Here is a 14,985-nt window from a genome sequence, read left to right as displayed (position 1 = left end):
AGTTCTCCTAATTTCTAACTAGGTTCCCAACTTCCCTATTTTTTGAAGGATACTTGCATTCTATTAATGACTCAGGTTGACATCCTTCGTCATCTTTTGCATGAATTGTTCCTGCTCTGCTCTCAGTTTTTAGTGTCTTTCCTCTCAAATGACTTTGTATTCATCTACTTTATATATATATACTACTTGCATGCATTTTTATTATATTGTATCTATTTATTTTTCCTCAATAGAATGTAAGCTCATTGCAAATAGAAATGATTTCATTCATTTTAAGAATCTACCACAGTGCTTGATACATAGTAAGTACCGAACAAATACTTGTCAATTTATCATCTTCCCCATCTAAACAATTGCCAAATATTGTTGATTCTACCACCACAATTTTCTTTCCATTTCCTTCTTTTTACCCAAACAACCATGATTCAAATTTAGGGCCTTATCATTTCTTATCTAGATGATTTCAAAAGCTTCTTAAATAATTCCAGTATTTCTCTACTTCATCCCATTAATTGTCAAATTGATTACAAAAAATATAGATCTAAACCTGTCAATCCTCGTCTCAAAAACATATATTTCACATATATTCCAGTCAAAGTGGCCCAAAGTGAGTCTGAAAGTGTTGTCTGCGTCTCCACATATCAGAAGTCTTCACGGTGTCTGCCTGTCTTTCAGGGCCTTCCATAATCTTTAGTCACCCTACCTTCCTAGCAATGTCTATTACTAATGCACTGTTCTACACTGGTTTACTTTTTGCTCTTAGCTCAATTATTCTTTATCACTTTGTCAACTTCCCTTCCCAGTTCTCTGCTTAAAAGAAGTATACTGTTCTATTTCCCCCTCATCACCATCCTACCCATCTTTTTTTTAAAATAATATTTCTCCCCAATTACATGCCAAGACAATTTTTAGCATTCATTTTTACAAGATTTTTGACTTCCAAATGTTTCTCCCTCCCTTTCTCCCCTCTTCCTAAAATGGTAGGCAATTTGATATAGATTATAGAAGTGCTATCATGTAAAACATATTTCAACCTTAATCACAGTTGTAAAAGAAGAAAAAGAACAAAAGAAAAAAGCAAAAAAATAATAATAAAATAAGTGAAAAAATGTATGCTTCTATCTCTTTGTAGAGTCCATCAGTTCTTTATCTGGATGTGAATAATATTTTCCTTCATTAGTCCTTTGTACTTGTCTTGAATCATTGTGTTAATGAGAAGAGCTGAATCATTTGGAGTGGATCATCATATAATATTGCTAACACCATGTACAATTTTCCTATACATGTAGGTCTTTTCCTGCTTTTTATTATTCTCTTTGGGATCCAGATGTTGTAATAGTATTGCTTAATCAAAGTGTATGCACATTTTGGTTGCCTTTTGGGCATAGTTCCAAATTGCTCTCCAGAATGGTTGGATGAGTTCATCCACCAACAGTACATTAAAGTCCCAGTTTTCCTATACTCTCTCCAACATTTAGTATTTTCTTTTTCATCATATGTCATTCTGATAAGTATGAGATGGTACCTCAGAATTGTTTTAATTTGCATTTCTCTAAGTAATATTGATTCAGAGCACTTCTTCATATGCTTTATGAATAACTTTGATTTCTTTATTCAAAAATTATCTGTTCATATCTTTTAACCATATATCAATTGGGAAATGATTGGTATTTTTATGAATTTCACTCAGTTCTCTGTATATTTGAGAAATAAGATCTTTAGAAGAGATACTTACTGTGAAGATTGTTTTCCCCCTTTCTAGTTTCATGTAATCTTAGTTGCATTGGTTTTGTTTGTACAAAAGCTTTTTTATTTAATATAATCAAAACTACCTATTCTATATTTCATAATGCTCTCTATCTCTTGTTTGATTATGGACCTGTAACTTATTTAACTTCTCCTTTAAAAATGTACATGCCTACCATTTAGTGCATCTATGCTGTGTGTTGATATTACTTCATTGTCTATGGTACCTTTAGGAAAATGTAGTTTCCTTTATTAACTCTTTTAATTAGTTCTATTTTTGCTTTTGCTTTGTCTGTCTGAGATCATGATTGCTACCTTTGCCTTTTTTTGTTTTTTACTTCAATTGAAGCATAAAAGATTCTGCTCTAGTATCTTTATAGTGTGTGTCTTTCTGCTTCAAGTGAGTTTCTTATAAATAACATATTGTAGGATTCTGGTTTTTAATCTATTCTGTTATCTACTTCCATTTTTATGGGAGAGTTTATCCCATTTACATTTATAGTTATGATTACTGTGTATTTTCCTCCATTCTATTTTTTTTGTCCTGTTTGTCCTCTCTCTCCTTTCACCCTTTCCTCTCTTGACAGTGTTTTGCTTCTGTCTATTGCCTCCTCTAATCTACCCTTTCTTCTATCAGTCTTCCCCACCTTTTATTTCCTTCTACTTCTACTTCCTGTTTGGTAAGATAGAATTCTATATTCAACTGATTTTGTATATTGTTTCCTTTACTCAGTACAGATGAGAGTAAGGTTCAAGCAATACCCATCATTCATCCTCTCATCTTTCTCTCCATTGTAAAAGGATTTTTGTGCCTAAAGAGGTATGTGAAATTATTTATCCCATTCTACCTCCCCCTTTCTTCTGCACCAGTGTACTCCTCTTTATCATCCCTTAATTGATTTTATGTCATTTCCTCAAATTCACCTTATATCTGTACCTTCTGTCTATGTATATTCATTTTGGCTATACTATTAATGGTATAGTTTTTAATATTTACAAGTATCATCTTTCTATGTAAGGATATAAATAGTTCAACTCTATTGAATCCCTTATGCTTTCCCCTTTCCACTTTGTTATGCTTCTCTTGGGTTTTGATATTCAAGATAAAATTTATTTTTCAATTTTGATCTTCTCATGAAAGCCTGAAATCTGCCTATTTCATTGAATTATGCTTACCTTTGTTGGGTGGGTGATTCTTGGTTATAGTTCTGGTTTCTTTGCTTTCCAAAATGTCATGTTCTATGACTCTGACCCTTTAATGTTGCCCCTGCTAAGTCCTATGTAATCTTGATTGTGGCTCCTCAATAGTAGAATTGTTTCTTTCTGACCATTTGCAGTATTTTCCCCTTGATTTGATAGTTCTGTAATTTGGCTGTAATGTTTCTTGAAATTTTTATTCTGTGATTGCTTCCCTAAGGTTATTGGTGGATTCTTTCAAAGCTTGTTTTAGCCTTTGTTTTATTGACTCTTGATATCTCATAGAGTCATTAGGCTTCCAGTTGCCCAATTCCTAAGTTAGCTTTTGTACTTCCTTTTCCATTTGACCAATTGTTTTAAGAAGTTGTTTTCTTTTTCTAAGGTGCAGATTCTTTTTTTCACAATTCTTTTGCATCACTCTCGTTTCTTTTCCCAATTTTTCTTCTCTCTCTCCTTTTTGAACTCTTCCATGATTTCTTTCTGAACTTGAGACAATTTGTTATTTTTCTTTGGGGTTTTATGCATAGATGTTTTATGCATAGGTGTTTTAATATTGTTTTACTTTTCTGGCTTTGTGTTTTGATCTTTTCTATCATATAATCACTTTCTATGGTCAGATTTTTTTTGTTGTTGTTTCTTATTCATCTTTTAAAGCCTTTTTTCCCTTTCTTTTAAATTTGAATTCTAGTCCTGGGGTGTAAGGGGTACTATCTCACTCAGACTTCTTTTGTCAGGGGCTGCTGGGCCTAGCTATTTACCTGGTGCTGCCAGGTATCATTTTGTACTAATTACCTGTGATTGTGGAGACTGTCAATTGCACAAGGGCAGCCTTAGGCATCATACAGGGCTTGATAAATAATAGTTGAATTAAATTGAACCACAAGAACCTGTGCTTTACTGATTAGTCTTAATTTTTATCCTTAGGCCTGTTCTTGATATATTTGGAATTTTACCAATTTGCTAAATAGAAAGATAATTAATATTAATGCCATCATGAAATGGCTCAACATCACTAATTAACAAAAGACCATGAAGTGATTTTTTTTCAAGTTGGTATTCATCCCACAGTCTAGCTAGCAACTGTTGCTATGGAGAGAAGTTTTATTATGCCAAGTCTTAATGGAAATATCTGATGACTTGAATGAGGTAGATGTATATAGATGGGATTTTCTGGGAATGGCATGTGGCTGTACAAAATACTCAAAAAGCCAAAGATTCCAAGGATTGATTACTTTTTGAAATGTTAGTACATGATAAGAAGAGGCAACAAATGATGAAAGAAAACATTAGAAAAAGTAGGTTAGAGGTACTAGAGAACTTACTAGTAAGATTCCTTCTACCCACAAAGATTGTAGATGGCAGACTTAGAACTGAATGTGACATCCAATGTTGCATGACACGGTCCCCTTATTTTAAGATAAGAAATCGAAAATCACTTAATAACTCTGAAAAAATCTAAACTAGTTGTGCTCTATTGATATTCTTGAAGGACATTTGTTTTTGCATTGTCTAGTCTTTAGTTAAATATTCAATTCAGTGAATATTTATTGAGCACCTACTAGTGAGGGGTACTGTAATATATGGATAGAGTATTAGAGTTGTAGTCAGAAAGAATGGGGTCCAAATTTAGCCTTCAAGGTACACTTGCTGTGTGAAAATGGAAAAGTTGCCTAACTTTTTTATGGCCTAAGTAATTCTGAAGACTCTTAAGTAGGAATAGTGGGTGATGGAGTTTCCATACCAGGAGCTTCCCACATGGATGAAATCACATGCTCAGACAAAATGAATAAGCAAGGTATTAGCAAACATTAAAGACACACAGATTTACTATAATCCCTACCTTTAAGAAGCTTATGTTCTTTAGAGTGACAGAGTGCAATAAAACATAAAAACAAAATTTGAGTTGAATCTGTGATTGGTATAGGGAATTCCCTGCACCAATGCAGGACCACTACTTCCACACAATTTTATTTATTTTTAATATATCTTTTAAAATTTTTGAGTTTCAAATGCTTTTCCTTTATTCCATCCCATCCATTAAGAAGGTAAGTGTCATAAGCTTAGTAAACATTAAAATACTAATTTGACAAAGAAGAGATTATGAAATTCTGAAAACCTGAGCAGGGAGGGAATGGTACAGTTCAGGGAGGTGAAATTTCACTGGTTCCTTTTATTATTCCCCCTGGGAACTTGGTCTCCCTCTGACTTTGCATAATGACTCAGGTGCTGTTTTTTTAACCTATTGAATGTCACCTCTAGGGACTCTCTGAAGCCTTGTGTCTTCCTTCTCTCTTCATCTTATAAGATAAGTCACTTCTAAGGGCTAATTTTGCTATCAAATAGAGTATGTCAGTGATTGAAATCCTTATCTGACTGGCACAGATGGAACTTCGATTCTTGGCTGACACTTTTGGAATAGGGACAAGACAAGAAAATAGACGCCTTCCTCGCTTCCTCTTTCAGGGAAGGCGATATAATTTATTGTTCTCAATCAAACAACTCGTCAGCAAGACAAACTTGGATTTATTTTTACAGTTCCTTCGAAATGTGGTCTTATTCAGAAAATGAAGTATCAGTGGTTTGCCTATTATTTTATGTGTCTGTAATTGAGACTTGTATAGAACTGTCTAGGAGGGAAAAAATCTTAAGGTTTTTGGCTGAACTGTGTGTGTGTGTGTGTGTGTGTGTGTGTGTGTGTGTGTGTGTATGTGTGTGTGTGTGTAGAACAAAATATTTGGAGCTAGAGATGTAGACTTGTAAGTAATCTACATTAAAAAGACAGTTGAGGTTATAAAGTGGTTATAGAATAAGGATCAAAAATATTTAGTTGATTGACTTAAACCAGGTATTTTTCAACCCCACACTCCAAAACTTATTTGGTTATAATATGGTGTTTATGGGCTAGCCAGCCAAAATTGTATGTAAGGGTATTACATGTATATATATATATGTATAAACAGAAACTGCATACACAACCTAAACGAGATGCCGTTGTGCTGGATATGGCCTGCTTTATTCAGTTAACATATCTCGGTGCTAAATATTCAAGATATTATTGGAAGGAGGATTTTTGTACCAATTTTTCAAATGGTCAGCAAGTGAAAGTAAGATTTGGTTTTAGGAACAATTATGCAGGTCTTGGCTGCTCGGTATTGTATGTCCAATACTTAACAAAAGGACTTGAAGTCATGACTGAGGAGTTAATATAGAGAAATATGTTAATAGTATCCAGAACAATGTAGGGCAGCTATTTCTGCCTCAGTAAAGACTCAAGGAATGACATACTTTAGCAACTACCATAATGTGCTCCATTTGATATGAGAATTGATGATATAAAAGCATGAAATCTTGGTTGGATGCATACTGGAAAAAAGTCTAAGTAAATGAAAAAGCAAAAGAATTTCCCGAGAAAGGAATAAACAATGAAGGTGAAAGGAAAGGGTAGACTGTTGAATGAAAATGAAGAGAAAAAAATTAATTTTAAAAACAAAATAGTAAAAAGATTTCAAGGGAGAATCAAATTAAATGAAACTAGAAAACCAATCAAAATGTTCATAATTAAATTACCAATTTTAATTTTGGTTGCAATATACAAGCATCCACTAATGCATGCTAACTTAGCAGTTCTTTTGTGTGTTATTGTCTTTGAGAATTGCCTGGGGTATGAAATCATGCAAGTAGAATACTTTTTAATTTAATTTTTCTTCCAGAATACTCACTGTGAAGGATGTGGAATCTATAGATATAGTAGATAAATGATATTAATTCCAGCTCTAGATATTTCCTTTATTACTGTTTTAGATTCTCTAATTAAACTCATCTCTCAAAAGTTGAATTCCATTAATGGGAAAAACAAGGTCATATATTGTAAGTAAGCGGATTCAATAACTCTGACATTCTTTTAATAAACATTATTAAATCACTATTCTGCACAAAATGCAGTACTAGGTGCCTGGAGATCCAAAGACAAATACAGGAGTCTGTGCCTTTAATGAATTTACATTCTAGAGGAGATTATATTCTGTTATGGCCATGTGGATGACCCCCAAGTATGTATCTCTATCCATAATTGTTCTCCTGAAGCCCAGATAAATACCTTTTTAATGCCCACTGGAATCTCCTCTTGGTAGTACTTTTAAATTTAAATTCAACACTTCTAAAGTTGAACATCTTCATTTCCCCCAAAACTGTTTGTATTTTTTGATGTCCCTATTTCTGTTTAAAGCAATAATGTTAGTTTCAAAAAATAAATGCAATTTGTTACAATGATATGTTGGCTTAAAAAAAACACAAATTAACATTAGTTGTATTATTATTTTTTTTATTTTGCATTTAATCTAGCTTGGATAAAGCTGAGTTTAATAGCTGTGAGATAGACCACCTCCTGGTCATCTTTCATCTCTGCTCAGAATCAATGAGTTCTCTTTGCCCCTCCTCTCCCTTCTTCCAAATCTATTAATAATCAACATCCATCATTTCTACCTCTATTTTGTCTCTTGATTCAGTCTCCTCTTTTCTATTTCTACTATTAACATTGTTATTTAGATGCATTATTTTTGCCTGGATAATTAGTTCCAGTATTCCCAACCTTCAGATTTCCCTCTACCAAGCCATTCTATTCACTAAGCCCCATCTCAGTCTATTTGTGTTGAATTGGACCATTTACCAGCCTTTAAAGTAGGTAATGACTTTTCCCCCTCAATTCCTTGCTTTTATTGGTGGTTTCTCCTCTCATATTTAAGTTGCCTTCTTTATGAGCTTATGAAGAGCTACTTCTAAGTAACCTCATCTGGTCATTAAAAGCCCCAAATAATCTTTTCTTTCTCTGAACTTTTGTTGTATTTCTTTCTTATGTCAAACCTATCAAACATTCTGTTTTTATATTTTAATCATTTTTCTACATGCTTGATGTCCTGTGATATAGTCCTTCAGGTTTGGGACCATAAATTATTTATTATTATATCCTATCCACTATCCAAGGTATCTCTGTAGAACAGTGCCTCATATGCAACTCAGTCTTAGATATTTCCTTGGGACACTCAGAAATTGTCAAGTGTTCAATGTCCCACAGACAGTATATTGCAGAAATGAAACTTGAATTGAGGTCTTTTATGTTTTACAGTTCATCCCTTTACCCACTCTGCCATGAGACTCAACCAATTGATTTTATATTGGTTACACTTCTTTGGTAAATGGAAATTAATCTATGCTGATGCCTATTTTTTTTTCATTTCCCATTTTTCAGCATCAACATCTTACTTAAATAGAATAAGTTACAGTTGGTCTCAATTGGACAACATATCTTCACATCATTTTAATGTTTCTTTGAACTTTATATTGGTTTTCATCTTCTAACATGTCAGTAGTTTGACTATATATAGACTACTGATTTAGAAATGATTCCTAAATTGGTTATCAGCTATTTCCTATATGTTGACATAAAATCTGTTTCATTTATTTTTGTGTAGTTATGCTACCCATATCTAATATTTCTTCTTGAAAATAGGGCTTCATAGGCTTTAACAGATGGATCCATGACAAAAAAGGTTAAGATGAAACCCTTCTATAAAATACACACTGGTATAGAAACTGCAATTATTTTGATAACTAATTTTTTGCAATCCATATGACAGTGTCTAATGAGGTGATATTCCTTCCTTGTTGTCTTTGAATAAATGATAAAACCATTTTTGTTCTCTCTTTTCATCCAAAGAGATCTCATTATAGCTAAATAGAAAGATGGCTCACTTGCTCTTCAGTTTTTATTCTTTGCAAGAATATCAAGATTAATTTGACTCAGATCCTTCAGTAATGTGCTCACTTACTAGACCATCTCACATTTGGAGTGTCAACAGATACATCAATATTTAAAGATGGGCGAAAAACTATGATTTGGAGCACTCTCTACTCCCTTTTCTACTACCCTACAGACATGATTGAAAAAATAGAATGGGAGAAGCATAGGTCTGAAGGCCATTTTGTACTTGTTTACAAGTACAAAATAGCAACTAATATTTCAGGGGTTTTCCATAGCCAAAGAATCCACCACCATGTAACTAGCCTGCCAGTAATAAACTCCTCTGCACTTAAATTGGTCATTGGAAATTAGACATGGTCTGTTACAGGGGCCATATGGAGGACTACGGAACTTGCCAGCTCCTGTGTTCCATTGGCTCCTTCAAGAAATAAGTCATTTCCTTGCCAGAATGAGGCATCACAGTTGGACTTAGTGCTAAATGTTTATTGAATTGAATTTATGCTGTTATTATTTTTTTTACTTCTATTACTGTGTCTTTGAGAACTGTCATTCTGTGATGTGTGTATGTGTGTGTGTGTGTGTGTGTGTGTGTGTGTGTGTCTGTATGTGTGTGTTCAGTGATTGAAAAAAGGCAAGAATAACTACTAATAGAAGAGTTGTTAAATCAGCCATTATTAACTTGGAATCTATGGACCCAAAAAGGGCCCTGAATTGGATGGGGGGAGGAGCTCTTTATTTTCACAAAGCTCCAATGGAAATTTTTAAATTTCCTTCTATTATTTAAAAACATTATTCTGAGAAGGGAGGTCTCCTAAACTTCACCACACAGCCAAAAGGGATCTAGGATATTAAAAAGGTCAAGAATCTTTGAGTTAAAATATGTCAACATGTGTGAGATATTGACAATAAACTATGGGAGGAAAAAATGGTGGTGCTTAAAAATGAAATGTCTTAATTTCTGTAAGCCTCAGATTCTTTATCAACAAAAGGAAAATAATGCTGCTTCTAAGTATTATCAGAGGGCTATTCTGGAGATCAAATGAGATAATAAGGTAAAGCACTTTGTAAACTTTAAAGTTCTACTATCCAACAAATACTACTACTTTTAATATTAGCTAACATTTATATAATGCCTATCAAGTGCCAGGATCTGTGTTAAATGTTTTATAAATATTCATTTGATCCTCATAACCACCTTGCAAGATAGGTACTGATGTTATATTCAGTTTGCAGTTGAGGAAATTGAGGCAAATGGAGTTTTAAATGTCTTGCCTAAGTCATGTCTGAGGCTGGATTTTAAACAGGGGTCATTCTCATTCCAGGCCCAGTATATTATCTAGCTGTCCTGGCTATTAATATTATTACTCCTCACTCAAGGCTCTAACTTTTAATGTTTTAAAATTTTTTTGTTTGATAAAAACAAAGGCTTTAATTTAGTCAGAAGTTTTTAACCTGTGATCTGTAAGCTTAGCTTTAAAAAACATTTTGATCATTTATTTCAATATCATTAGTTCCCTTTCTAATCTTATTTTTGTGCATTATTCAGAGGAGTCTACAATCTCACAAACCCTGCCAAAGGAGTCCATCACACTAGGATGATTAAAGAATCTCTGATTTAGGCATAGTTAGCTATTGAAGGTAGTAGGGAAATATTTTTTTTCAATAAGAAAATATTGTAAAGATCATGAGAATCTTAAAAAAAACCTTTCATCTCTGTCCAGATTGCAGAAAAGAATGCATATTTTTAGTATTTAAATTGGTCTCTATTAGAATAGCTTACATGGACCACATAAAAATATAGAGGAATTCTCTTTTTTTACTGCAGATTTTAGTACAGCTTAATTGATATAGATCCTGTGGGCTATTCTAGTATCATCTACATAGAATGGGAGATCACCCTTTAACCTCTTTCTATTCTTTACCCTATACCAAACCTAAAGGAATAAATGTAACTCCATTCATTAGTGTACTTTCCTATTCCAGGACTCCTGCAATAGAAAATGCCTTGTGTGCTCCAGGAAGAGTACAGGATTTCATTTTCTTTGATTTTAAAGATACCTTTAGGCTTCTTGGAAGCCATTCTATCTCTCCTTGTGACTTATAAAAGTTCTCCACACTAGAAAACTAAATCCAAAGCAGAACACTTACTCATGGAGTCTGTGACATCCTCACCATTTATTGCTTGACTTTTTTGTATGTGCCTTTAAGAATATGTGTTTTTGGATTATTTCTTATGTCAACACTGATCCATTTGCCCTGCAATTTTGTACATACAATATTCTGGGAGAAATGTGAACATAAATAAGACTTAGCTTCTGATCTATAATTTCTCTTTGTAGAGTAGTTGCTTATTATGCTACAAGAAATAAAAATTTCATAAATGAAATTTAGTGAGATGATAATTTAAAGCATTTATTTTATTTGTTGTTCAGGTGTGACTGATTCTTTGTGATCCCATTTGAGGTTTTCTTGGAAATGATGCTGTAATGGTTTGCCATTTCCTTTTCAGCTTTTTTTACAGATGAGGAAACTGAGGCAAACAGGGTGAAGTGGCTTGCCCAGAGTCACACAGCTAGTGTCTAAGGCCAAATTTGAGCTCCTAAAAATGAGTGTTTTTGACTGTAGGACTGGTATTCTGCCTACTGCACCACCTAATTATATATTTTACACTTCTTTTGTACCCTCTATGTGATTTCATTGGTGGAGAAATAGCATCTACCAGTGCAGAATAGCAGATGATGGAGTCTTTCAGAGTTTTCTGGGGAGGAAAGACAGGAGTTGAACCCTGACTCTGAGGGCTGACTCTTTATCCAATATAAAATAATGCTTCCATACATTTCAATGTGCCATTTAATTTTGGAGAGCATTGGTTTTTTTAAGTTTTACAAGTCTTCAAATGTATAAATACATTTCACAATACTTTGGAAAAAATTTCTACAGTAGGATAACAGTTTTTTTTTAAGGAAGGGAATTTGCAAAATAAATTAATCATGACAATCATATTGCTTTTCCTTTTCTTCTTTCTTTACCCATCCTCCCACTAAGAGGAAGGTGGAGGTAGGAGGAGCACTAAAATTGTTCCAACTATTTAAGAAAAATAATCATCAACCATTCTGAAAGTACTATTCAGAGGGTAACTAACCAAATAATGACATGGTGATTCAAAGTTTTTTTTTTTTAATTAATTAAAGCAATTCCTCTAAAAGGCTGTTGTAGGTGATATTCTTTTCTGACATAAATAGGCATTTCTTTAAAAGTAATTTCTCCTTTAGCCTCCTTACTAAAGTAGGTAGGATTGCCCCAACAAGAAGATAATAATTGATATAGCAGACTCATTGCAGTACTGGAGCAAGAAAGACGTGTTCAAACCCCACTTCAGAGAATTGCTGTTGATGTGACCCTAAGCAAGTCAATTAAATTTTCCTGAGCCTCAGTGTCCTCAAGTACAAAACAGGGATCAAACAATGTGTATTAATTGTTCCTTCACAGGGCTGTTGTCAGGGTTAGATGACATAATCTGTGTAAAATATAAGTTACTAGCTGGCATTTATTGAGTGCTTTAAGGTTTATCCCAAGATGTAGGACCGCAAGGAGATATTTGAGACCAATATCATTGTAGTAAGATTATTAATTCAATTAGAAATGGCTACTGGATAATGATATGCCAGGCTTTCATTCATGTTTTCTGTTGTAGAATAATAAACGGCCATTTCTGGTATATGAATTAGACTCCCATGTATTTACTTAGAATGAATAAGTTATCATAGCTTGATCATTCTTGGATAAAGTGATAAAATAAAATTTTTGAAATCAGTAAAGCTTAGAACAATTTGGGCTATGGAATAGATCCAGACAACTTTGAAGGTAATAATCTATGTGACAGCTCATGGTTTTATACCTTATCTCACAATAACCTTGTGAAATATAGCACAGGTATCATTACTGTCAATTACAGGTGTGGAAACTGAGGCTTAGTGGACATATGACCACACAGCTAATAGTAGGGATAAGATATAAGTCTCTTGAGGTTAAATTCAGTATTCTTTTCTCATGTATAGCCTATCAGAGTATCTCCTTAATTGTTAGTAGTCAATGAATTATGGATTATGATTATAGGTGATAATAGGGTGAATTATTAAATTAGATATTATAACTATGTTGAAAAGATATATTGGGGGGCAGCTAGGTGGCGCAGTGGATAGAGCACCAGCCCTGATTTCAGGAGGACCCAAGTTCAAATCTGATTTCAGTCACTTAACACTTTCTAGCTATGTGACCCTGGGCAAGTCACTTAACCCCAGCTTCAGGGGAAAAAAAAAAGAAAAGATATATTGGAAGAATAACATGATGACAAATTCAAACAGAGTAGGTGATCCATCTTGAATTCTTATAGATGAGTCTAGAGATTAAGGATCTTATTTGAATGATCGCTATGCACAATTGCTATAGTGTGTGTGTGTGTGTGTGTGTGTGTGTGTGTGTGTGTGTGTGTGTGGTGTGTATGTGTATTCAGGAATGAATTTTTATCAAGGCTTCCATTACTTGATGTAAACAACAATCAAGAATGCTCAATTCCTTTTTGTTTCATGCTCACCAAATAATATTCTGCTATTAATTGGGCTTCCTAGGGCACTAGTAACCCAGAAGGGGGTGCCCTCACCAAGCACACAAAGATAAATAAGTGCTTGTTTAATTGAATTAGAAATGGCTACTACATAAGGACATGCCAGGCTTTAAGTAATGTTTTCTATTGTAGATTAATAAATGGTGATTTCTTGTTTATGAATAAGATTCCTATGTGTTTGCTTAGCATGAATCAGTTATCCAGAGCCTGAGCATCGCTGGGTAAAGTGATAAAATAAAATTTCTGAAATAAATAAAGTTTAGGACCACCAGGGCTATGGAACAGGTGGGGAGGAAACAGAAATTGTCATCTAAACAATACTCTTTGTTCACTCTTTTAACTCAGGGTGGCTTTCCTTCTCTCCTGCCTCCAAAATAAAATCTGAACTCATGGCATTTTTACCATATGTGTTTTTCTAGAGACAATCTCTTATCCATACTTTAAGGAAAACTAAGAATAGCTAAAATTTGTATTCTCCCCAAATCTTATTTGAGCTAGAAACTCTGCCTTTATTCTCAGTAAACATCAGGACTGTTATCAAGAAGAAAGATTAGTTTGTTTCATCTTTTTGTTTGTGTTTCATTTCTTTATTTTTATTTCATCTCTTTGTTGTGACTTCCTTTCCCCTTTTCTTTCTGTTCACCCTCTTGGGGAACTGTGATTAAAAGGCACACAGGGAATGGCTATAATCTCTCTATTGGATGATGGTGCCCCAAGGATTTAAGCTTTCTATAGTAACAATAAAAGCATGTAAATTAAGAATATTGTACAGTCTCCTAGGTTCCATAGAGGACCTGTTGGGTGGTTATTCATTGATTATTAACAATTAACAAAACACATATCTGTATATCAGAATAGTTGAATTAACTAGCCCGTGTCTATCCTGACTTTTAGCTTATCAGAGGTAGTAGTTCAATTAAATTTAAATATTACCAAGTACTAGAATAGTAGAGACCTCCACATGCATGTAGCCTGACTCACAGCTCCCCGAGGACATACCTGAGAAGTGGTCATCTAGCCTCTGTTTGAAGACCTCCAGTAAAGAGGAGCCTGTCACTTGCAAGGTAGTACAATCTATAACGGGAGAGCTCTGGGAGGATATCCAGTCCAAGTTTGCGTCTCTTCCAACTTCCACCCATTGTCCCTGGCTCTTCCTCTTGAGCCCAAACAGAGCAAATCTCTTCCACTTTTCAGCCTTTTCGATTCTTGAAGACAGCCGTGTCCCCAAAATCTTCTCTATTTTAGGTCAAATATCCCCAGTTCAAAGAGCTCTCTTTATGGCAGAAATGAAAAGTCCTTAACTCTCCTGGTTGCCTTGCTCTGGATACTTTCTACCTCATCACTAAATGCTTCATTTAAACCATAGCAACCTAAAGTAAGCACTCCCAAAGCAGCAAAGTGATCACAGAGATGTTGAAGGGTTACATCAAACCATTCATGATTTTTTTTCAGTCACTGAATACTTTTAAATTATGCAAGCATTTGTGTTCACTATTCTACTTAGATGAGTTCTTAATCTATGGTCTCTGAATTTGAACTTTAAAAAATATTTTGGTTATTATATTTCAATACAATTGGTTTCCTTTGTAATCTTATGTATTTATTTTATGCATTTAAAAAATTTATTGTGAGAAGAGATCCATAAACTTTACCAGATAGC

General features: G+C 33.9%; 2 protein-coding genes across 8 annotated transcripts in view; one reads left to right on the top strand and one right to left on the bottom strand.

Annotated features, from left to right (window-relative positions):
• RUNDC3B (RUN domain containing 3B) overlaps window positions 1-14,985 on the top strand; it is a 112,679-nt gene that overhangs the window by 5,624 nt on the left and 92,070 nt on the right. The gene's annotated exons all lie outside the window — the stretch shown is intronic.
• ABCB1 (ATP binding cassette subfamily B member 1) overlaps window positions 1-14,985 on the bottom strand; it is a 193,776-nt gene that overhangs the window by 139,547 nt on the left and 39,244 nt on the right. The window contains exon 1 of one of the 4 annotated variants that reach the window (XM_074266624.1): window positions 14,325-14,354. The exons of the other annotated variants lie outside the window; for them this stretch is intronic. Within the exon in view, the coding sequence (XP_074122725.1) occupies window positions 14,325-14,339 (15 nt within the window). The 5' untranslated portion in view covers window positions 14,340-14,354. Of the gene's footprint in view, window positions 1-14,324; window positions 14,355-14,985 lie in introns of those variants that run through there. 4 annotated transcript variants of the gene reach the window in all.

The sequence above is a fragment of the Sminthopsis crassicaudata genome, chromosome 5 (genome assembly GCF_048593235.1).
Source record: "Sminthopsis crassicaudata isolate SCR6 chromosome 5, ASM4859323v1, whole genome shotgun sequence".
NCBI lineage: Eukaryota > Metazoa > Chordata > Mammalia > Dasyuromorphia > Dasyuridae > Sminthopsis > Sminthopsis crassicaudata.
This window is presented reverse-complemented; position numbering and strand designations above follow the sequence as displayed.